Raw genomic sequence first — 26241 nt, forward strand, 5'->3', positions numbered from 1 at the left:
ATAGGCTATTTACAGTGGTTGAAGTCTTGAGGAAATTCAGATCTAGTGTAGCTCTATTAAGTTCACTGGTAGGTCTTTTCAGAAGAGGTCTGTGCTTTAACTTCAGTGAACAGATTTAAATAAAAATAAAAATATAATTTAAAAAATCCCACATAAAAGCTCAAAACCGAAGAGGAAAAGAAGACCTATCATTACAAAAGACCTCAGGCCTGCTGGTTTTATTGCTAGGCTTTGGAGACAAATGGCTTACTAAACTGCTTTCCGTATATTTTGCCCTACCTAAGCCTAAAATCTGGGCAACGGGATATTTAGTACCATTTTCACTCACTTTCTTTCTTTTTCTCCTCTCTTCATTCTTTGCTGACAGACACTGTAAATTTTTTGGCAAAGGGTGTGACCTTCTCTGTCCAGGGAGTTTCTAGCAGACATGGGAGCTGCTAGCTGGGCTGTCAGGAAGAACTAGTGAAATGCAGTTTGGAAGTGCTGCCCTCCACTGTTTTTTCACCCTGTTGGTTCTCAGCTCTTTATTTACTGCTAAAGTGGGGCTGAGAGAGGAGGACTCACGAGTGGAAAGCTTGCCATCCCTGCCCCCAAGATCTATTCATTGCTGGATTAGATCCATTGCTCTAATAAAAGCTGGGGGCTTTCCCCAACTTTTTGAGAGCCTCAGGCCACCATAGCTACAACAGCTATTAGCCATGGCAGGTCACTAAACTGTGCCAGTATTTGTTTCTTTAGGACTCTACTATATGAGCGTCTCTGAAGAGGCTCCTGTGGGCACTACTGTAGGCAAAGTCTTTGCAGAAGACAGCGACATAGGGGACAATGCAGCCATGAACTATTTCATTGAAGGAGATAGCTCAGATGTTTTTGACATCATTACTAACAATGAGACTCAAGAAGGAATTATCTTATTAAAAAAGGTGAGATCTCAGAAAAAAATCTCTAAACACTAGAAAGAATCTCCTCAAGCAAGCTGGATGTTTAAAAAAGACCCATTGCTTTGGATTCTACTATGATTTTTTTCTTCAGGCTTTGTGATTTGATTGGGATATTAAGGGGATAAAAAGAAACATGCTTTTCTTTCTGTTTACTTTTTTTGACTTATTCCTATTACTTCTGAATACAATAGTGGCAGTCAAAGTATCTTAATGTTATTCCCAGCTGTGCAACGCAGTGTATCCCATTGTGAGAAAATGTTCTCTCTCTTCTGTGCATCATCTGTAAAATCTTTGTCAATAAATTGTACACAATATTTCCTCACTTCCAACACCTCCTGTTAAACTTAACTGAAGCCAGAATGTATTACAGTATTAGATAAACAGTGAAGTTTTTGTTATGACATAGCTTTGAAAAGACAATAAATAAACTCAAAAAGATACCAGTTTATGAATTAAGATATTTAAGAGCCTTTGATGCTGTATGATTTCTTTTCGAATCACATAAAAAGATTTCTGGGTCATCTGGGTCATCATCTGAAATGATGATAGAGTGTGATAGTTTGGTGAAATCCAGGAGCCTGAAGAACTGAATGCTATAATTTTTTTTTTTTTTTTCCTATTTGGATTTATTACAATTCAGGAAGGTATTTATTTAGTATTTCTTTTTTTAATTACAGAAGATAATGACTATCTAAATAATATAACTATGTGTTTATTAAACTCTCATTGTTGCCTTCTGGAATTTATTTCCTTTAGAGACTAAATTTTAACATACTCAGCTTAACCCCTACAGATTAATTGTTTCGCATTGTTTATGTATGAGTAAAGAATAGTGTTCAATAATGTTACACCTATGTTGGAAATGGAAGTACTAATAGAAGTTGTTTTTCTTAGGGCTGACGTTCTACGGGAAGACTTCTTTTACAGTGTTGTTTAACTATAACGTTAAAGCCAGCCTACATGTGAAAGCAAACAATGGCATAGCACAGTTTAATTTTAAAGTGTTTTTAACATTAAAAAAGAAATCTTAGAAGTAACTACTTTTGAAACATTCCCAAAAGAAGGGTAGCACTATTTTGTCTTTAATCTCACACCACTTATTGAACTGTATTTAATTCAAATATGGAGAAAGAAATATTCCACATCTTACTCTCTTTCTTAACAGAGAGTGGATTATGAAAGCAAGAGGAGATACAGTATTCGAGCAAAAGTTGTAAACAGGTACATTGATGACCGTTTTCTGAAAGAAGGACCATTTGAAGACACAACCATTGTCAAAATCAATGTGGAAGATGCTGATGAACCTCCAGTTTTCACCTTCGAGAACTATGTGATGGAGATTGCTGAAGCGGCTCTGAGTGGCTCATCGGTGGGCGCTGTAACTGCTAGAGATCCAGACAATGATGACTGCCCAGTCAGGTACCTAACTTAAGTGTGAACAGGCCTCAAATATAAAAACAGTTGGGATTTCCAAAGGCTATTTCTGTTCCTTACCTTGGCTCATGATTACAGTTAATCATGCTTTCATTGTGATAGCCTAGGTTATTCTAGGTGTCATGGTTTAACCCTGGTAGGCAGCTAAGGACCACACAGCCACTCGCTTACTCCCCCAGCCAGTGGGATGCAGGAGAGTATCGGAAGGGTAAAAGTGTGAAAACTCTCTGAGTAAAGGCGGAGGTAAAGACAGTTTAATAATTTAAAAAAGAAGAAAAAAAGAAAACAACAAAGGGGAAAAAAAATCTACACCTAAACCCCAAGAAAAACAAGTGATGCAAAAAAAACCCAAAAAATTGCTCACCACCAGCTGGCCAATACCCAACCAGTCCTTGACCAATGGCAGCCCTGGCCAACCTCCACCCCTCCCAGTTTTACTGCTGAGCACAACGTCATCTGGTATGGAGTATCTCTTTGATCAGCTGGGGTCAGCTGTGTCCCCTTCCAACTTCTTGTGCACCCCCAGCCTACTCGCTGGTGGGGCAGTGTGAGAAACAGAAAAGGCATTGACTCTATGTAGGCACTGCTCAGCAGTAGCGAAAACATCAGTGTGTTACCAACATTATTCTCATCCTAAATCCAAACCACAGCACTGTACCAGCTACTAGGAAGAAAATTAACTCTATCCCAGCCAGAACCAGTACACTAGGTTAAATCCTGCCCCCTAGCCTAAAATCTAAATAAATGACTTTTGTTTGTGCATCTTTGCAATCACTTTGAGATGGGGTAATATTTTAAAGAGTAGCCTGGAAGAGGCTGTGCATAACAGCAGAGCTAGGGTACTGCAGCCAAACCTGTAAGTAAGTGCCTGGAGGTGTTCCAGTCTGTTCCCAATAACTTCTGGAGATATGGAAGGATGGACTTACTGCTCGGAGGGAGACACAGAACAGCTCCACTGGCATATGGTCAGCTCAGCATGTCCAAATACAAGTTCCCTACATCTACCACAATTGCCCCACAGAGATATTATATAAAAAAAAGTGTCCCAGACTTTTAATTTTGCAAAATAATTTTGCTGTTTCGTAAGGGAGAAAACAGGTAATTCATCTTTAACAGGGGGGTTACAATTAAAATAGCTTCTTGAGTTACTTGATGTCACTGTGTACTGTGCAGTTTGGACAATCTAGGATACAGGGACAAATGGATGAGACACAAAATAGCTTATGGTGTGTATATTAATTTAGCAGATTTCTAATAGCAGAAATATATATATATAGCTACCTATAGTTAAGACTTCAGAGGTTTAGCCAATGCAAGGCCATTTGCTACGATTTTGCATTCATTTACTGTTATTTAGTAAGCTAGTCATAAGTTAAATTAATTAAGAATAAATAAAAATACACATGTTTTTTTTTTTTTTCAAAAAAAAAGGGTTTGTTTTGTGGTTTATTTAGATGACTGCAGCATCTCCTGTGAAACATTGAAACACAGTGCATATCTATGGCTTCTTAGTTTGAAATATTTTGATGGAACTTGCTACAAAGTGAATGTGTCTGCACAGTCCCAAAACAGTGACACATACATTGCATCACTGAGTTTTTTTAAAATAGAGCAAGTCACTTCTAATGTAAAGATATGTTTATTGGGCTAAGTGCCATGCATATGAATCTAATTTTGAAACCTTTGCTATCATAAATGACATCAGTTGCTTATAATATAGAAAACCAGCTGTGTTGCATTGTGGACCCCAGTTTTCAAATAAACAAAATAAACAAAGACATACAACAAAACCTCACTACATAAATAATAAAAAATAACTAAAAGGTATCCAACATAGACTTTCTGAAAATTATCTATCAATAATCAGATTGCCTAAAAACCCGCAAACAAAACACCAATGTCAGAAAAGCCTAAACAAGCTTTGGGTGCAGAGGATGAGGAATACTCACACATACACACACACAAACACCAAAAAAAAAAAAAAAAAAAAAATTGTAAATCCCTAAAATAGAGGTTTATAAATGTCACATCTTTGGCTCAAATGATAAGAATTTTCACTGACTGTGTTGTGCTGGTTCCTTGATTTATCATTTACTGATTTTCAAAACAGACAAAATGTAACTATAAATAACAAGTTACAGAGTCATCCAACCGCTGGCACATAATCTGAGCTGGAGTCCTAAGTGCCAACAGGAGACAGAAAGACTTTGTCAAGCTCAATTAAAGGTACAATAAAAGAGGGAATAATTGCATGTGGGAATTCCAAACTGGAATGGTAAGAACCTTTCAACTCTTCAAACAGGTTTTATTTCCATGAAATAGACTCTACTAGGAGCTCTGACATATGGGTTTTTTTATATGTCGTGAAAAATATTTGTAAATATCTCTTCCATTTGAACCAATATCTTTGGTGTCTTTTTCAGTCCATCTCTGGCCTGTGACCAGTGGTTAGACTTTAACAAATTGAATGGTATGTATGTATGTACGTGTGCATGTGCATGTCTGCATACGGACATAGCGTCCAGAGCCTTTTAACTGAAGACTCAGGAACACTGGACTCATTTGCAGTCATCTCCTGCATTAGGATTTTGTACCCTACCTAGGTGACACCTCTTTGCAGATAGCTGTCTGTCTTTCTTTATAATGCCCGTTCCCTTGGCATCAGAGCATGTCAGCAATGATAGAATAGAGTTACCATTATACCTCCACTTAGCTGTTACCGTTATTCATTTCACAAGTGGCACTTTTGCTGTTTCTTTTCAACGAAGTCATTCACCTGCTGTGAGCCTGACTTAGAAGTAAGAATGAATAATGCATTTCAGATTCAGTTCACATTAATATAGAATGGAGATATATTTAGTTTTATAAAAAGAAGAGCTTTGATCTTGACAGCAGTGAATTTTAAATGTTTATAAGTGTACATTTTTCATGATTTCTGAGTTGCTGCAGCACACATTTATATGTATATATGCACAGCTCTGTTTTCTAAACTGACAATAGCTTTCTATGTCCTTGCTTCTGGTGGAACATTTCAGTATTAGGGAACCTCTTTACTTTTTTGGTGCAGGTACTCTATTGTCCGCGGCATGCATTTAAAGAGATTGTTCAGCATCAATGAACACAATGGAACAATCATTACAACTAAACCTCTGGACAGAGAGATAGCTTCTTGGCACAACATAACTGTTACAGCCACAGAAACAAGTGAGTAAGAAATTTAAGGAACGTTGTGTTTTATATACTGCGAACAGTAATTATCCTCCGAATATGCCTTCTTTTAAGTGGAGAATACATGCTTCTTTCTCATTATATTACTGTTGCTTGCTACATTAAGGAGCATTATTAAAATGATTAGTTAAATAGAAGCGGAATGTATTTGAGCTCCAAGGTCCTGTGCTCTTTCATAAAAGATGACCTTATAAAAAAAGAAAGGAAATTATAGTAGGATTGAGACTGTAACACTTTCAAGTTACACTGAAGCATATGAATTGCTCCTGCAGTGCAAGATCTGATGTTAAATTAGACCCTGGTTAATTTCACACCAGATTTTTGACTAGTGTGAAATTAACCAGGGTGTAATTTAACACCAGTAAGAAACCTGTGGCTCATTAATTGTGAATGTAAGGCCTAAATCAGCTAGACTTCTCTTCAGTGACAATTAAATCTGTGAAGCATCCTTTATATAGTTTTCACCTGTCAGTTTGGTTTGAAAGTCAAATGCAAATTGCCTCTGTTTGTGCTTTTGGTGATCTGTTTGCCCTAACGCTGGGACAATGCTCCAGAGAACTAAAAGCTACTGATTTATAAGACAGTTTAACAAGATTATTGGGATATTATTTAAAAACTAATCACATCCATTCTCAGGAAGGAGAAAAAACATATGAAACTAGAGTCCAAACAATAAATCAGGCAGGTTTTGCCAAATACTTTAGTATGTTTTTTTTTAATCCTGAATCTCAGTTAAATGCTATTTATTGCAAAGACTACTTTAAACACATAGTCATAAATTGCACTGTTCCCAAAAGGGAGCATTCCCTCTATATATGCAGAATACTACTGCTAGAAGTTTAATATAAGATAGTCAGTAGCCGTTCTTATTGAAGTCTTTATTTTGTGTTTGGGAATTGATAGTATTTTCTTCCTTTTCAGCTTCTCTGTGAGTTTTGAAGCATGAATGTATTTTACTTCTCATGTTGTTGGGCAGCCAGCAGATGTTAGTGAAATTGATCTCTGGCATATTTTTGTCATGTCTTGAATGGCACTATAGAAACACAGCAGGATGACTTTGGTCTGGACTTTTCTGTTTAGTTAAACAATAAAATAGGAAAGAACCAAATGTTACAAATGAATAAGTGTCTCCTGCAGCAAAAGAAAGCGAGTCTTTCACAGTAATGAAAGTTATTGTAGAGAAACCGAGTGCTCATTATCTTCATATCCTTATTCTTTATTTCTTTAATGATGATAAGGTCACTGTCTATAACACTATATTCAAAAGCATTGAAGTTAGGTCACCTTGGTCTGGGCATACCTGAAATGATTTGTGTTATGAACTAGTAGCATTTTATTCCTTGAAATATAGTCATAACATACGCTGCATATATGAGACATTTGGTGGATGACATTGTGGCTCCACTGAAGCCAAATCAAAATGCCATTAGCGTTCATCCACACAAGATATTCATTGCAGTTGAGACAGATATTGAAACTGCATTACAACAACAACCTCCCTAGGGGCCTATTGAGGTCCTGGCATTCATAAGGGACACAAGCCTTTTGCCTCCATTGCAATGACAGGGATTAGTAAGAGGAGCTTGCCTCTGTTCTTGCAGACTTGTGTGGATCATCCTATCCTCATGCCATTGAGACAGCGTGATTTAAAGATAGTCAGAAGTAGATATAATTTGTTGGACCTTAAATGCAAGCAGTCGGAACCTGCAATCTGTTGAGTCTTATTTTACTTTATGCCTAAAATGGGTCTAGCTCAAGAGAAATCATATTTCTTTTGATCAGTTTTTACTTGGTTGTAATCAGCTTCCACCTAGTACAAGGCTGAAGCATAAACAACATTCTAACCGTGCATGAGAGCAAGAAATCCTTAAGTCATCAGCTTTACTTAGCACTGATTTACTGAGTCAGATGAAGATTGACTGACAATGAATTAATTTAGAAGAGGAATATCTGCTCCAGCTTTCTCTCTATTGAACTATAGATGACCAACAAACATTCCCAAAGACAGCAACTGGCTTGAGCTTACTTTGATCCTCATTTCTCTATACACCCATTAGAAAAGTGTACTACCAGTCATAAGCAAACTTACCCACAAGAGACAACAGTCATTTTCCCACTGGTCTTGCAGATGTCTTTTCATAGTGGGTTCCAGACCTACTACATGACTACAGAACTTAGAGCTCTTTGAAGGTTTCAGTCATGGATCATATTATTAATTAAATATTTAATTGTCACCCCACTTTGGTCATATATACTTTTGTTGACAGACTTCTAAATTTTTAGATTAGTCCTTTAAAAAAAAAAATTGTGTCCATTTCCTTTAGGAAGTAAAGAAATTTGCTTTAGCCTAAATTATAATTATAACAAAAACTATTATTTTTATTATTACTATTAGTAGTAGTATTCCTGCAAGTTTTCTTTTACTGGCTGATGACAATGCCAAGCTTTCTTTAGTCCCCTGCAAGTACTGAGTTCTATTTTGTCTCTAGAGATGGTCACTGCTTTTCTTTTCACACAGCTCCAAAATAAGTAAGTTACTAATTTTGGTCCCTAGTAATTAAACATCAATTTCATTCTTCACAGTGAGCCAGTCTATTGAACTTGATATCCTGTTCTCTCAGATCTTGTTTTTCAAGTTCTGATCTCCCTCATGGAGATTATGGCAAAGAAATCTTCCACTCATTGAAAGATCTTTAGCTTAATGTAAGATATGAATACAATAACTGTTTTCAAATTCTGACAACTGTTTTCCCATGTAAGGGATAAAAGAAAAAATAAGTGTTGCCTATCACCTTCTCCAATTGCAATCAAAGGATTCACTTTGCTTCACCCAAAATCTTCATCAAATATTTACCAGACACTGATTCTAAGAGTGTTTTTTTAACATGTTGCTCCCTCCCAATACAAAACACCTGTGATTTCAGAAAAGTTAAAAACCTCCATACTGTTATCTTCCAACAGCAATGGGAGAAATGTTCTTCCTTGTCATTTAACCATATACTGAAGAAAAAAAACCCCACAAAACAAACACAACACAACAACCCAAATATAGTAAGGAAGTAGAAACAAGACTGTTACCAAAAATCAATAAAAAAAGAAGGGTTATTTGGTGAAAGAAAAGAGATGTGAATGTCAGCTCTAGACTTAAAGGTGCTATCTAAGTATTTGTGCAAGCAAAGGGTAGGCTTTAAAGCCAATATAGTATCCATGAAGCTTATGAACAAGCAAGTTAGGAATAGGCCAAGGTAGCTGGGTCCTTCCCATGCCACTTTGTATATGACTGAAGCCACCAAAGGTATTCCCTGCCTCCTAAGAAGTGTTACAAAGTTTTCCTTTTAATACTAATCCAGCCAAATCTCTGCCCTGCACAGCCAATTCTGACTTAAGTAGAAGAGGTTAAGTAAGTCCTATACTCTCGGTATTATTTCTAAAAGGGATGTCTTCTACTTTTTTATGTTTATTTAAAAAATAAGCCGAGCACTGTTTCATTGCCTATTGTATTATTATGGATGTTGGGATTCAACAAGATAAATGTCATCCCACAAAGAAGTATTTTTGAAATGACTCTGACAGATCATAAGCTTTAGTAAATTAGCACAGCTCTGATGATTTCACAGGAGGAACAGCAATGTGAAACTGCTGAGTATCTAGCTCTTTATCTCTGTGGTAGTTGCTTTTGCTGCCATTTCCTTTGGCAAAAGACTCAAAGCTATCAGCACAGATTCCATAAGATCCAAGAAAACAAATGTTTGCTCCAAGCAACTACTGAATTATACATTAAAAAAAGCAATGTAAGAACCAACCAAACCCATACAGTTTGAAGTGAGGCAGAAAGGAGTACATTTTGTTTTTCTCTTAAAGGTCCATTTGACTAATTGAAGAAAATGCCTTAAGGACTTCTGAACAGGTCAGAAGCACTGACTCGAGCACCCATCATGAAGCATATTTTAACTATAACGAATATTCTTGTGAGTGACATACTTCTGGTTTAGACAGAGCAGATTGATACTGATAGATATTTAGGCTGATAGAAACTTAGTATTCCTGGAATGTCTTAAGATTATTTTATTCACTGGAAAAATGTCTTCATTATGGTCCTTACCCAACAACACAACCAAGTTAATGTGAACGTTACTGTTGCAGTGAAACTTCTTGCCTACTAAAGTAATAAATTAAATTGTGGGGAAGGCAGACATTTCTCAGAGCTATGCCATGTAAGTGAGGATTCGATGTGCTGATAAGTGGAGGACTTCCAAGAGGTATTCAGTATAGAATCATAGAATCATTTGGGTTGGAAAAGACCTTTAAGTTCATCGAGTCCAACCATTAACCTAACACTGCCAAATCCACCAATAAACCATGTCCCTAAGCACCATAACTATGGGTCTTTTAAATACCTCCAGGGATGGTGACTCAACCACGTCCCTGGGCAACACTTTCCAATGCTTGACAACCATTTCAGTGAAGAAATTTTTCCTAATATCCTTTCAAAACCTCCCCTAGTGCAACTTGAGGCCATTTCCTCTCATCCTATCACTAGTTACTTGGGAGAAGAGACCGACACCCGTCTCGCTACAACCTCCTTTCAGGTAGTTGTAGAGAGCGATGAGGTCTCCCCTCAGCCTCCTTTTCTCCAGGCTAAACAACCCCAGCTCCCTCAGCCGCTCCTCATAAGATTTGTTCTCCAGGCCCCTCAACAGCTTCGTTGCCCTTCTCTGGACGCGCTCCAACATCTCAACATCCTTCTTGTAGTGAGGGGCCCAAAACTGAACACAGTATTCGAGGTGCGGCCTCACCAGTGCCGAGTACAGGGGCATGATCACTTCCCTACTCCTGCTGGCCACACTAGTTCTGATACAGGCCAGGATGCCATTGACCTTCTTGGCCACCTGGGCACACTGCCAGCTCATGTTCAACCGGCTGTCAATCAGCACCCCCAGGTCCTTTTCCGACAGGCAGCTTTCCAGCCACTCTTCCCCAAGCCTGTAGCGCTGCATGGGGTTGTTGTGGCCAAAGGGCAGGACCCGGCACTTGGCCTTGTTGAACCTCATGCAGTTGGCCTCGGCCCATCGATCCAGCCTGTCCAGGTCCTTCTGCAGAGCCTTCCTACCCTCGAGCAGATCAACACTCCTGCCCAATTTGGTGTCGTCTGCAAACTTACTGAGGGTGCACTCGATCCCCTCGTCCAGATCATTGATAAAGATATTAAACAAAACTGGCCCTAATACTGAGCCCTGGGGAACACCACTTGTGACCGGCCGCCAACTGGATTGAACTCCGTTCACCACAACTCTCTGGGCCCGGCCGTCCAGCCAGTTTTTTACCCAGCGAAGAGTACACCCGTTCAAACCACGAGCAGCCAGTTTCTTCAGGAGAATGCTGTACCTGCAGATCTTCCTTCCCTTGGTTTCAGGCAACATATTTATAAACATTTTTATTACATAAACAAATAGCTTTTTCAGCCTAGCCTACACACAACTTTTGTACAATGAAACCAGTATAGTTAGGTCTGGCTTTTCCTTGTCTGAGGTAGTTATAGCAATATAACTTTGTGTGAATGCAATAAATGCAGGAAAAACATGCCTTATATTAGCAGAGTTTATTTTCCTTTTCATACGGGAATAAACCATACTGACAAAGCTTTTATATCTAAAGCCACAGTAATAACGTGGCATTAGATACATACAGTAATAAAGTATACTTGTATAAGAGAAACAGTACAGCTTCTGTGAGTACAAAATGCCTAAGAATTAAACCTGTTGTACAAATAATACTTGGAACAAAACTATAAGCTCAGTCTATGAAGTCTGTCAGCGGTAATGCCTTAGACATGCCTGGGCAAAATCAGACTTCTTTGCAACTATGTGTTTGGAGACCAGTGGATAGAACAGCTCTGTTGTTCCAAATTCAAAGTTTCAGCTTTCTGCCTTGGCTAGGGTTGGGTATCAGTGTCCACTGCAACTTCTCCATGTCTAGCAGTGGCAGAAATATTTTTAAAGCTTGTGAATGTTGGTGAAATTTTCTCCCAAAACTTCAATTTCAAAATACTAAAGAAGAGGAAAAGTAACAGAATTTCTTACAGGATTGTGACCAATCATTGTGGTATCCATGATGTTAAGTGATGTAAGAAAGTGCAGCTGCCTCCTGCAGCTGCTCTGGTCCAGGACCCTCCTGCCCGGCTGCTAGAGCCCAGCCCGGTGCCTGGGCACCCGAGGCCTCTGCCCAGGCTCAGGGATGTGGCTGACACTTTCCTGTTTGCAGGCTCAACCTGTAATAAAGCTGAGCACGTCCTGGAGACACACACACAGACACAGAGGACACTGACACGGCCGGTCATGCAGACTGCCACAGACAAGGCACTGCCTTCAGCAGCATCTACGTACAGGACTCACATAAACCACAGGACAGACAGCCAAGTCCCCTCCTCCTCTTCAGCTGCAGAGGACGAAGGTCACTGGTGCAGGCACACACACACGCGCGACACTCTCCAGGTTCACAAGCACACATGCACTCACGGATCCCTTCAGTACCAGCACGGACCCTCTGTCTGCCTGGCACCCCTGCCCAGATCCCAGGTCTTCTTATCTGCTTCATGGGTCCCCAACTCACCAGCTAGTCCATTCTTGATACTCACTGACAAACCCGCAGTTCTCACACACTCGTCCGTCATGCACCCCCCATTCACAAGTCCCCCCTGAGCACACCAACATGGACTGCCCTGAACACCTGGCCTGGATCCAAGGACCCCTTACTCACTGTTGAGTCCAGGATAAGTTTGCTAGCGAAAACACCCACACACCCCCCACACACCCAGTTTGGAGAAGATACAGACACTCGTCCCCGGCACCCCCCACTCACTCCAGTAGCTGGCACCAATTTTCACTCATACCTATGCAGGTCTCACCAGTAGCTGGTACTTAGTCCCTGCAGCACACATACACATGCAATTATAGAGAGCTTTTATGCAGAGAGGTAGCTAAGAAAAGATTTGATAATAAGATATAAGATGATGACACTGACTGGTGATCCGGTGCAGGGCTCAGCCAGACAAGCTTACTGACTGGCCCTGTTTGACACGCAACCGGTCCCTTTCATACCCCTTTCTGTCTGTCCCCTCTTTGTTCCTCCCTGCACGTCCCCCATGGGTCTGTACAGCTCCATTGGTTTCTGTGCCCCTCCAGGTCTGGAGTCCCTCTGGTTTACAGTCTTATCAGTTGCAAAGTCCAGGTTGATCTACCTGGAACTGTTACCCTGTGGTTTCTAGATAGCCCATCAATTATAATGAGGTTTGTTTCTTGTCATTGTCTCTGTGTTTGTTTTGTCAGGTCTGTGTCTTGGTACATTTTGTTTCTGTTTTCACCTTTTTTCCCCTCGGTTTCCCAATTGACAAGGTCCCCGATCTGATAACCTCACAGGAATAAACTTTCTCACACTCTCACGTGCCCCCAATCAATTAGTGTGTCTGACCAGGTTGGTTCTCATCACCCCCTCCCTTATAATTTGTCCCTCAGGTTTGTGTCCCTGTATGTTCTTGTTCATGGCTTCCTCCTTTTCTTATTAACTCTTGTTGCATTGAATAAGGTCCTTGACCAGATACTCTTAGAGGAGCAGACACTCTCCTTCTACATACTTTTATACATGACTAGTACACTAAATTGTTCTGCGTGAACAAAACCTCATTTAATTTCTCCAGATCACATTTTATTTTTTACATTTAAATCAGTTTCTGAGTTGGTAAATAAAAGAGTGAACAAATTCAAAATTTTATATGAAATATCCTTATATATTTCAAGATATACCATCATAATTTAACATGATGGATTGGTGAAAAGACAAAAACAAAAAACAGAAGCCCACCACCTTTTGTAAACAGAACCCCAGCAAAGAAAGAAAATTACCTTTTTTATATGTATAGGATATATTTGAAGTCATTAAAAAGATTTAGTATAAAATGTGTCTGTAGGTCTCAGTGACTATTTTCTTCTCTGCAGAAAATAAATAAAATTTTCTAATGTCTGCATTAGTTTAAAATATGTAGAGGATTATAATTTTTTTATTTCTGTCTTTTATTAACCATTAGGAAATCCTGAAAAAATTTCAGAAGCAAATGTGTATATCCAAGTTCTCAATGTTAATGATCATGCACCAGAATTCCCTAAATATTACGAAACATTTGTCTGTGAAAATGCAGTTTCTGGCCAGGTAAGTGTGAAGGAGTTAGCCGTCAGTTTTCTCATTACAATGAAGAGTTAGTCTGAGATGTTATTATTTCTTTTATTATTGATTATTTCAGTACTGTGAGTACAGGCTGTATTTTGTCTATTTCCAAAATTAGTTCTGTTGATATATGTATATTTTGAAACTTAGATTTCAGAAGACTGATGTGTATTTTTCCCCCTTTAAAACAAAATTGATACATCTCGTTGTTTGTCTACCAAAACAGGTAATAGAGAAATACGGACAGAAACTTCTGAAAAAAACGAACAGTATAAAACACGGATTTGATTCATGTTCATGTCACAGAAGTTAAAACTCGGCTTGGTATTTACAGCAACAGCATAATGTAGTCTGGAAGAACCAGACTTAGACCAGATTCAAACCAGATTCACTGTGTTCTTTGGTTAGAAATCATTTATTGTGAACTGAATTCAAACCCTCTCTAGTTCAATGGAAATCTGAAGATATTTAAGTCACAGCCCTTGCAACACTTTCCCTAGCTGGCAGCTTATGGGATTGTCATATTAAGCGTCCTTCCCTGGAGGGTTTTTTTCATTTCCTACTCCCTCCCCAGGCAAATGGGGTCACATCAGTCAGCTGCCCTAACCCCCCAGGTGCACTGCTGACTCTCCATTTTCCTCCACCCACTTTCCTCTACAGCTTCACATTTTTTTAAGTGATCCGGTTCTACAGACTAAGCTCCAAACTGTGCAATAAGCATGCTGTCAGGCTCCACACAGGAGTCTAAAAGAAAACTGCAAAAAGAAAAAAAGGATATTCAAAGTTAAAAAAAAAAAAAAAGTAAAAAATGAGCAAAAAAAAGGCAACAACAAAAAGCTATACACAGAAAAATCTATATGTTTTTTCACCACTTTAAAGCATTCTTTGGATGTACAAAAGAGACCTTTGGGATATCTGTGATGGTTCCATTCAAACGTTTTGCTATGTTTTGATTTCTGAATCACAGAGCTTTTCTTTTTACACCAGCTTGGTTTACTTTGACCTTGATTAGTCTGCCGTTAAATAAAGCTTTCTTTGTAGCAAAAGTAATTTCTTTATAGTTTTTTGCATCCATTTATCTATTTCTCTATCAGCAGTTGGTTTGTTTGTTCTGCATTTGGTAATTTTCCACTCTGCAAAGGCTACCTCTGGTTCAGAGGGACTTGGAGCAAGCCATTTCTTTTCGTCTTCGGGTAATTCATTGACAGATCAAAGTACAGACATTAAATCAAATGCCACTTCATGTTCCTTGTCTTCAAGACACCATGAATTAAATATGGAAGCTTATAAAATGGACATTTTTAATCCATGTTTTGGATTTGCCTACAATATAAAAACCCTGGTGATTTATTTCCTAACATTTTTATTATTCCATAGCTGCTTACTGATAAATAACATCTGTATGCTAGCCCATTAATAGCTACTTTCAAATAACAAATTAAATGTGTGTGTGTGTATATATATATATAAAGTATTTTGAGAATCACTGGAGAAAATGGCACTGTAAATAAGAGTAGTAATACGATGATAAACTCTTTGAACATAAGATACAGAATTATTCCTGTTCAACATTGTAATACCTGGATGAGGAATGAGCAGGATATTTTTCCCACTTTACAGACAGACAAAATGTTATTCTAGATTTTATTGTTTTCTTTTTTGTTTTTTCTTTTTTCATTGCTATAGGTTTTTGAGAGTCACAGGCATCTTTAGTTTAGCCTTTGGAGACCACAACAGTAATGTTAAATAATCTCATTAACAAATGATCTTAGGAAGAACAACAGGAAGTTGCTACTAAAGTGCATAATTATCACAGTCAAAGTTTATGATATTTTATTCAATGTTTATGATTTAAAACAGAATTGATAGCTGGTGTATCTCCTTCAATGTTATTATTCTTTTTTTTTTTTTTTACTTTTTACTCACAGAAGAAAAAGGTTCTTTATTTTCATCAGCAAGAAGCCAAAAATTTCAAAAGTTATTTTATAGATGCCCTGGTTGTCCACTGAATAACACAATTTACATTTCAGAAGAATCAGTTTAAGTAGTTGAAGGGCTTAATCAGGACATTACATACTTTTGGTTTTAGCTATATTTCTGCAATCAATGCCAAACAGCTCAGGAATCTACTCACATGTTGTGAGTTGAGATCAAGGCTTGTATAGGTATCCTATCACATTTCAATTTCTAAAGTAGGCTATCTCTATCCATCTAGCTGGAAATGATATGCAGAGAGATATTCTCAGTGACGTTCTGCACCTCTGGAATTCACTTGCTTCCTTGATCTCAGCTGAGTTGTGTCTACTTTCATGGGATACTCCAAAATATATTTGCATCCCCCAGCTTATAGCGTTTGGGGGAAAGGAAGGAGAAGCACTGCAGAGGGAAAGATACTGTCAAAAATAAATTATCTTATTTGGATTACTTTTTCTTGATGTCTGCCTGGTTTACAATAAAAACAACATAGAGTCATGTGGCAAATAATGTTATTTTTACATAGCCTTAGAATATACTAGGCTATGATAAAGAACGTGAAACACATCATGAATAAAACGAATAACTGTCCTAATTATCCAAACTCAGAGGCAGTTAATGGTAGCTTCAATCTAGAGAAGAATGCTTGTTTTGAAGTTTTGGATTTTCTGGAAGATTATAAAAAGTTATTTGTCTGCTTTTATTCAATGAGTGTTGACCTTCATGTTCCTGTATAGTGGTTTTGTGAGAGTTACAGACATGTTTAACTTAGCCTCTGAAAGACATTCAAACAAAAGGATTACATTTCGGTCTGTGGGACTATAATTGAAAATTTAACAATAAAAATGGAAGTAAAGAAGATAGGTGTTTTTTGACATCATTCTAAATCCATTCATTATTTTTATTAGACATTTTGAATGGATGTTTCACTATCCATTTCATGTTATAGTTCTGTACTGTCCTATAATCCGTCAACTATATGCTAACCACAACTAAAGTTTTCTTTTGCACATTGAAAAACCACTTTCACTGCACCACCAGTATTAAATACATTATTTTCAAAATAACTTGAACATGAAAGCTGCTGTGTAAAAAAGACTTTTTTCCTACTACAGCTATAGCTAGTATCAGATCAAACAGAACAATATTAATAAGACATCCAAAACCAGGATTCCCTTTTGATTGGATCTTTTGACTTTATAACTGTATGTAGACAGGGTAAATGATGACAACAGTGTGGTATTAATTCTTTAAAGTTACCCTTTATGTGTGTGTACATTAACTACAAACTTGAATTCTAGAGGCAGTATTCTATAAAAATAATCAGGACACAAAATGGACCAAATCTGTCCCAAGGTAACACTAGAGACATCCCAGCAAGAATAGATTTGACCCAGAAAACTTAATTCCCAAGGCATTAATAAATTAACTCAGCTTGAAACTGAAGCTTGAAAGTTTGAAGTAAGCTATATCAAATGTCTTACATCACATGTAAGCAAGCTGACCATCCAGAATGTATCTATTTTTATGCATGGTAATTTCTGTCCTTTTTGTGGATATTGGTCTTTCTTCGTACCATGCAGGAAACGGATTTCAGCTGAAGACAAGCTGCACTGGATATACCTACACTGTGAATTAATGCTGTCTTCTCTGACACATATTTATTCTGGCAATTCTGAGTTCCTGTGATTTGGGGACTTATGAAATGACTTTGATGTTGCAGTTTGCTTAGTATTTTTTATTAGATCTAGAGAAGTGACTATGTATGCAGAGCACTTTGAGTTAGAGATAAGAAAAAAACTAAATTTATTTACTCAGTACTTAGTAAAATAATCATCCGTTTCAGTGAAAGTGAAGCGTACTCATTTGATATTACTTCTCTATATAATGAAATGTTGACAGAAGAAATGGGGAATCTTTAACTATATTCTAGGGCTATACGATTAATTTTAACAATGAGCAGTTTGCTAAAACAGATCTTTTCTAACAAAACATGATATAAAATGATTTTTGATAGCAGAGAAGTGAAAGTGATAGGTTAGTAAGCCAATGTTTATCATTTCACCTTGCTATGTTCTCTTCATTATTTACAAAAAGGATCTGAGCAGTAGTGATAAGAAAATTAAAAGTTAAAAAGAAAAAAAAAACAATAAGGGCATCCCTTAGAGTATAAAAACACGGTGAAGCTGTGAAAACACCATATATTCTAGCAGGCTCTTACACTAAGCTACACCTGCAGATGCACTGAGTGTAACTTGCAACATTTTGAAACAGTGGATACAGTGGCCCATAGAAAATTCCTTTTTCTGTTTTATATGGACCGTGATTCAGCAACATTATCTCATAGCAGAATGGAGCAGGTAGGAAGAGTTTATCAGCATATACAAAGCTCATGGCATAAGCTTTATAATCATTATTCCTTTGCTGAAATGTACACCATTTTATTTATAACTGAGCAGAAACATCTTACAGTAGACCCAGAGAAATCAGATCAATATTGTACTAATTTGCTTTTCAAAAGAGAAATAGAAGCAGTCAAAAGGAGAACTTTCATCTTGAGGTAGAAGGTTCTACCTGGAAAATGCATTACTATTGACTATAGTAATGAACATTTTAATCTTTTACCTGCACTAAACTCTGATGGCCATCAAACGTTATTAAGCAATGAGAAAAATCATACTACTTATAAGACCTCTGTCAATTTGAACAAATCCAGTTCTGTACTCCCAAAACAGGTGGGTGATCAGATCTCTTACATCCTATAAAACACAGCAGAGCTCCTACTGAAGGATATTGGGTGGAAAACAAAACAAAAGAAACTAAAGCAGAAAGGGAAAGGTGGCAAATCTGTTCCTACTTCCTTCCAATCTGTCTAATGGGAATGGTAAGACTATAGTTGGGTATGGGACCACACACAAAGGACTCCAAATTATACGCTCAGAGTACTCTAGCATCAAGATTAATGGTACTGATGGCTGTTCAGATGGACAGTCTATGCTTTAAGCTGAACTTGGTAGTGAGAAAGCCCTTAGAAGCAGACAGGACTGTAACAGAGAAGCTTTCTTCTTCCTTCTGGACATCTCCATAATTCCAATTCTGTGAGACTACCTGGGGTTGAGGAAATAAATTTTCAATTATTTTTCATCAAGACTACCAGGCAGTCAACTACTCCGTACTCCATAACTTGTTATTTGCAAAACAAACAACACTCAGCTAGACATTCAGTCCAGAATGGTTTACAAAAATTCCCTTCTATACAAAATAATTAATCAATGGGAGATCAGAGCTGTTACCAACATCTTAGACTCCCCCACTGATGATATTTATTAGTTGAAAGTGCCCACTAATCATATGATGGGGAAGTTGAGTATAGCAGGCCACATCTTTTTGTGACCTTTGATCAAAGGAGCCCCTGTTGTTCCCAGCAGTGGTCTCAGTCAGTTTGGAAAGAAACAGTAAGTGAGGCCCACCCACCATAAACTTAAAACAGTTTTTCAAGAAAAATCAAGTGGATTAATGTCAGTGTTAAAGAAATGTACATTTTCAAATGGTGCTGGATTATTAAAGCTTCTAGACTAATGAGACTTGAAATAAGAAATTTTACAGCAATTAAATTTCAGCCTAGTCAGTACAACAACTGTTATAACCTCGCAGAAGCAACACATCATTCACTCTATTTTCTTTGTTTACACACTAAAATGTAGGGGTTTTTAAACCTTGACTCACAAACAGTAGGTGCAGTTTTTCAGTCTGTGATGCCAGTTTCCCTGGTGAAAGGCTAGAATCTCTTAGGTTAGAGGTACAAAAGCCCAGGAAACCAGAAAAAAAGAAAGTTTCCTTCTCTCTGGGTGATTTTTCCTTTAGAGTCAGCAAAATCAGGGCTGCCTATTGTTCTCTGAATATTTTATAGATTCATCTGGGTTTTGCTGAATCTTAGTGGAAGTGATACAGTAAGAAATAAACAATAAGGATTTGTCCTGTCCTTATGTTCCAAATATTCCCCTGCTTCTAAGGTGAATCCTTAAAGGCATGTGAATATGCCTAGAATAACCATAGGTGTTTTAGGTTTGTGTAGAAGAGCACAGTACAGATCAAAACAAGGGAAGGTGGGGGTTTTTTTTCAGCTAGACACATAGTCCTCAGAATTATATTGGTAGGATGAGATATAGATAAAATTTATATGGGCAAATACATTCTGTAGGTAAAGTAACGAAAGTTAATAATGAAATGCCAAAACAGTATCTAATTCACAACTGCATTAATTTTATGATTTTCAAACATGATAGACTCCTACAAATATACTTTCCAAAGCCATTGCTAATACATGGTTAAATAACTATTAATCAGAATGAAAACTGGAAGTATAAAAATTGCATGTATAATTAATGCTTTTTGGATTTTTGGTAGGTAAGTAGGTAATTCTTCTCTGCCAGGTAACTAAACTAAAAAATAAAAAATAAAAAAAAAATTAGATGTGGTTAAGATGTCTTTGTAGATTACTATATTACTCTGCATATTCAGCCTAGCTTGATAGACCCTGAATTGTACGGAGAGACATACATCCATACAAAGCTTTTCGTCAGCTGCAGCCATGGAGATTTTACTAGCAATGTTCTCTATTGCTGTTCATATTGATTGTATTCTGAGAACTATACTCCCTTATAAAAATGAAGTCTATGATTTATTATCAGGTAATATTAGGGATCAGGTAATATTAGGGATCAGTTACTGCTGTTCACTGATTTCTTGACCTGCATGCCTATACCTGTATTTGCATCATCTTAGCTATTTTGTTTGCTCTGAGGAAAGGGAAAAAAAATCCTCAGGAAGCTTCATCTTTTGTACATTGTCACCAGGTATATCACTGAACAATCACTCCTCTCATTACATGGCAATAAAAAAATCTCGTGTCCTCATTTTTCCATAGAGTGAAAATATAGATTTGAAATAAATTTCACATATAAAAAGGGCAGAGTGATAAGAATACAAAGCTTCTGAGGTATAAACCACATTTTGCACTCTTCTGTGATGATTTCATCCAACTTAGCTTGCTTGAAAAGAAAAAGAATGTGTGCTGAAGTCTTAGATCTTTGAAAAATGGTTTAATCGGGAAAAAGTTTTCAAAGGCACAGATGGAAATCTGTAGTCACTTCCATTGACTTACTGCTTTGCTTTTAAAGCACTGCTTGTAGCATTCAGATGCTATCTGGTTTGGGGAAAGTTGAGGCTTCAAGTCTCTTGGGTACAAATATCTACAAGGCATGAGATGACTGATAAAATAAAGACCAAGTTCAAGTCGGACACTTTTCTGAAAGTTGGTAGGCTTGCATCAGTTTGCTTTCCTCCTGTCTGTGAGGATACTCACTTGCTAATATATGCTGATGCCCAGGTCATTACATATTTACTGATAAAAGTAACAAATATAAGATCTTTTTAAGCAGAAATATTGCTAATTATGTTAACTGTAGTGTGCTTGTTTATTTACAGAGATGAAAACCTCTTTTGAATGACAATTTTTTATTTTATCTTGCAATGACTATCTACTTTGACATATTTGTAAATGAAGGCTATTCTGTTTTCCTGAGAAAAAGCAGCCAAGAAGTTCCATAATCAATCTGTTATAATATCCAGAATCAACAGTTCAGCACATGAACTTGTCACCATATATCACTTACTGAAGCTACAGTATATCAGTTGAATGATGTCAATGTGTTTGTGAGCTGGTAGGAAATGGATTTTGTATAGAGGGATTTGTTCAAATGTAAAATGATATACTTTTCACCCTGAGAAAAAAGGACAAAACATGATACATATATGATTACTTTTTTCACTTATGGAAACTTCATTTACTCCTTGTCTTTTGATCCCAAAAATCTTTTACATTTTCTCAAGATTTTAATGTCTGCCTTTCTCAAACAGATGAAAAATCAAAGCAGAGTATTTGCAGAATATGAGTCTCGATTAGACTGTTTGAGTATGGGAGGTGTATATTTGTGACCGCATAACATGCATGCAATACATAATCACAGATCACACCTCTAGCATCAACAGTTTAACATACTTGATATGTCCTTTCATTGTTTTAAAGGACAAGTAAATACTTTTATTCTTAAACAATTCTGTTTATCTGTGTTTCCAGCTAATTCAAAGCATCAGTGCAGTGGATCAAGATGACTCAGCAGAAGGTCACCATTTTTACTTCTCATTGGCTCAGGAGGCCACAAACAACTCACGTTTTACTGTCAAAGATAATCAAGGTGGTGTCATTCATGTAGCTCTTTAAGACCTTCCTAATAAAAGATGCATGCTTCTAGTGGTCCTCACATCACCAATTTTATAAAAATTTCCACTTAAATAGAAATTGTTGCTATAAGATACAAACATGTCATGAGGTGTATTTCAAAACAATAATTCAGTAATACTAAAGAGTTTATTTTCCTTTTTCAGCCAAGTGACATAAACAGCAAAAAACAGTTTTATTTCAAGGAAAGAAAAAATGCTGAGATGAAAAATACACTGGTATTCCTTAACATTTATTCTCTTGATGTAGGATATGGTGGGAAATACCAGCTTTCTTGTTAAAATTATCTATTATCTAAGAAACAAAATTGCCAGAAAGAGAAGATTGCTTTTAATACAAGTCTGTTACTTCATTGCTTCAACAAGACCAAAATTATAAACACAGATAAATACAAATATAATCTTAGTTCCTAACATGTTTTAAATGGAATATGCTGATTAATTATGACATCATAAAATGTCTTCTATAAGTATTTTAATGTTATTCAGAACTGATATTGATTGAGACTCTTACAAAGAGGGATATAGAGGGATATCAAGCAAAACCAGCCTGAGGTGAAAACGTAAGTGCAGTATCTGATGGAATTGAAGGGAGGATGGCTGCTTAGAGTCAGTCAGCTGAGACTACAAAGAAGAGTTTCTTCACACTAAACTAAAGTACACATTGCTTTTATTGACTAATTATTTGAATGTTCTGGCTAGGTGAATAAATAAATGGAAATAAGTTTTGGAAAGTTCAGACTATGTTAAACATCAAACTACTTCTCTCAATATCACCAAAGTTAAAGTTAGTGTCTTAATATGTGTTTCAGTTCCCAGCTTCATTAACCTCTTACTCAGTGCCAGGAAGAGATAACTTATTACATTAAGGTCAAACTGTGTACAGGCAGCGAGCCTTTCCCACCTATGCTCATTCTGCACAAGTCTGAGCAGAGCCACGCACAAGGCAATACATCCAGTTCCTTTTGGTGGCTATTGATGGGAAAAAAAAACCAACCCATCTTTTATAACACGGTAGGGTCAGCCCTCAGTCTCTACCTTCCTGTTGCATTTTGTAGAAATGGCTGGGTGAATTGGGATAGTCCTAGGCAAAAGCAAAAGTGAGTCTACAGATCTGGAGCATTTTATCTCAGAGTTATCTTCTGAATTATGACAGAAACCTAGAAGAACTTAAATGTGTGGTAGTTAACTTCAGTAGACTGGATAGATATATCATACAGATAATGGTAGAAACACTTTTTTTTTTTTCCTGTGTATATGTATGCACACATGCAGTAATTCACCCTGCCATGATAAAAAATTCTGACATGTAAATATTTACAAATGTTTCTTCTTTCCATTATACACAGATTTAGATGGGCTAATTTTTTTTGCAGCAAGCTAAGTTTCAGATTTGAATTAGTCGATATGCAGCAGGAGCTGAACTTAAGCTGCTTACTGGGTTTTATACAGAACTGATTTCTAAACACTAATAGTTAAATACAAAGCACGGGGAGAGCCTCTAGCAACTTTTCCCTAATTTAGACAGTAAGAGCTCAGCTAGCTCCAGTTTTTGTGTCAGGGAAAGAAATAAAAGTCTATTTTAGTAGAGTTTTTTCTTGCTTTCTCTTCTTTCCCTTGCCACCTGCTTTCTCTGTGTCCTGCCAGACAGACTTTGGAAGCCTTTTGATTGGTAAACTGTCTATATTTCATCTGTGAACTGCTGGATTGGTAGCAACTGGTTACATGGAACCATTTTAAGAACCAATTAGTTAGTCTGAGCAGGTGTCAGGTACTGAACATGGTGGGATTTTTCTTAGCTCTGAACATTAAAAACAGAGCTCCTAGGTAAAATTTTATTATTGCCCCTGGAATATATATGTCAAAAATAAATGCAGTGCCTGGTTTTACTATTTTAACTTTGTTAATATGTATCTTTGCACAGTACCATTGTTTTTAAATAGGTCAGATTCCACTGGAGTTTTATTGTTGTTGTTATAAAGTGATAAATGCATATCATGCATAATAATTTGTCTTCTAGATAACACAGCTGGAATTTTCACAGCAAAAAGTGGCTTCAGGAGGCAAGAGCAGTTTTCTTTCTACTTGCCAATCTTAATTCTGGATAATGGAACACCGCCACTGACAAGCACAAATACTCTCACTATCACTGTCTGCGACTGTGACACCGAAGTTAACACCTTCTACTGTCGATACGGAGCTTTCATGTATGCCATGGGTCTCAGCACAGAAGCTTTAGTTGCTGTGTTGGCTTGCATACTAACAGTCCTAGGTAAGTATGAGTAAGAGAAGTGACTTTGTTTCCTTTTACAGTAGGCATCTTAAGTGACAAAGATGTTCCCTTGGTTGGAAGCCTGGAAGTACTGTGCTATTGAGAAAAAAGCGATAAGGCAAATGTTTCATTTCTTTTCTGTTTTCTTAACTATAATTCCCCCCCCCCCAGTTTTCAGTAAAATTTGAATTCCAACACAATGTCCTAAAAGTTGGCTTTAGTTGAGTCACAGTCCTACTTGTCTGTATTTGTCCAAAGTCTGTATTGAGCTCAGGTAAAGCTGAAGACAGCACTACACAAAGAAATTGGCTAGTATAAGAATATATTAGAAGGAGTAGTACCCTAGTTATTCTGCCTTAGGTATGCCATATGTAGAGCTAAGATCAACACAAAATAATAAAAGCAGAAGAGAACTCGATACTCTCAGAAAGCAACTCCAGAAACAAACAAGAAGTTCCTCTGTCAATTAATAAGGTTGCATCTCCAGACAGCCTTTTCTCCAAATGTTGGGCATCTACTTTTTCCTCTCATGGGACACCAAATTAACCTCCGTTACATTTGGGAGCTTGTGGATGTGAAAAGTGGTTTTGAGAGTGTTTTAAATGCACAGGAGCTGTGCTTGTAACTCTGCAAAGGGTCATGCATAGCTGGCACATGGCACTCAAAACCAAACCAACCACCCAAGGCTGGCTGTTCCTGCACTGCATGGGGCTATGGCTGCTGCAAGATGTATTGGAATGACAACACTCAGGGAAACAACTTCTTCACCTGGTGAAGCATACAGCAGTCGGTGCTAAAATGCGTTTCCTTTTTTTCAGCAAAAGGATATTCCTGCAGTGTTCGATGAGTGATTTGATGACACTGACACATTATAACAGCAGGCACACTGTACTAATCATTCTCCAAAGGCTAAATATCCATCCTGAAACTCTGTACCTGTCTGAGTTATTGAGTTTAAGGTATGGTAGCTTCTGAGGCCAGGAAAGAAAGAGAAGTGATAGAGCTGGGTAGGTTTGTTTTCCAAGGCAAAATGACTGACCTTATGGCTTGGTCACTGATGGTGGTCACGGGCCTCAAGACCAAATTCAAGCTGATGCCAGCAAAGCAACAGGGAAAGACTTCCAAATCCCTGTTACCTGTGTAATAATATGGCATATCCATATTATGCCATATAGAAGTATATTTCATAAAACGTCATATCTAAAAATACCACAAAAAAAAGATAGATTATGTTAGCAAAACCATTTTTCCACTAGTGAAACTACAAACAAACAACTCCAAAGTAAGAAAATGAAAATAGAATCAGGGTTTCACTAAGCAGTGTGATATCAAATCATCATTATAAATTGTGCAAACCTAGCATAAATTGGTTTTCAACAAAATTCTAAAAAAAAAAAGGAAAAAAATAATCAGAATCAAAACAAGAAAACTGCAGCATAATATCTAGCTACACAAATATAATGTCCAGAAAGAAAGAAGTAATAATAACAGAAATTACATTGCCTTGAGAAACAAAAACTTTCACTGAAAATTATTGCCTCAGTGTATTTGTTAATGACAGCAAATACAATAGTAATATTTTTAAACTCCTATATCACTGAAATACAAAATGATTTTAAGTAAACCCATTTTTTTTTCAGTATGAAGGATATCTAGGTAAAGAACATTATTTTTTCTACCCTCATTATACAATATGACCTCTACCAGTCTATAATATAGTCGGGTCTGCTACAGGCCACAAGACCAGGAAGACCGAGCAGATGAGGCCCTCTATAGACAGATAGGAGCAGCCTCACGCTCACAAGCCCTGGTCCTCATGGGGAACTTCAACCACCCCAATATCTGTTGGAGGGACAACACGGCAGGGCATAAGCA

General features: G+C 37.3%; 1 protein-coding gene across 1 annotated transcript in view; it reads left to right on the top strand.

Annotated features, from left to right (window-relative positions):
- The window catches only part of CDH19 (cadherin 19, type 2), a 44391-nt gene that overhangs the window by 11631 nt on the left and 6519 nt on the right, over positions 1–26241 (top strand). The window contains exons 5-10 of the mRNA XM_009324960.1: positions 739–923; positions 2107–2360; positions 5443–5579; positions 13684–13805; positions 21934–22051; positions 24115–24366. Coding sequence (XP_009323235.1) covers positions 739–923; positions 2107–2360; positions 5443–5579; positions 13684–13805; positions 21934–22051; positions 24115–24366 — 1068 coding nt within the window. The remainder of the gene's footprint in view (positions 1–738; positions 924–2106; positions 2361–5442; positions 5580–13683; positions 13806–21933; positions 22052–24114; positions 24367–26241) is intronic.

This window comes from Pygoscelis adeliae, unplaced genomic scaffold (genome assembly GCF_000699105.1).
Source record: "Pygoscelis adeliae isolate BGI_AS28 unplaced genomic scaffold, ASM69910v1 Scaffold90, whole genome shotgun sequence".
Classification (NCBI taxonomy): Eukaryota; Metazoa; Chordata; class Aves; order Sphenisciformes; family Spheniscidae; genus Pygoscelis; species Pygoscelis adeliae.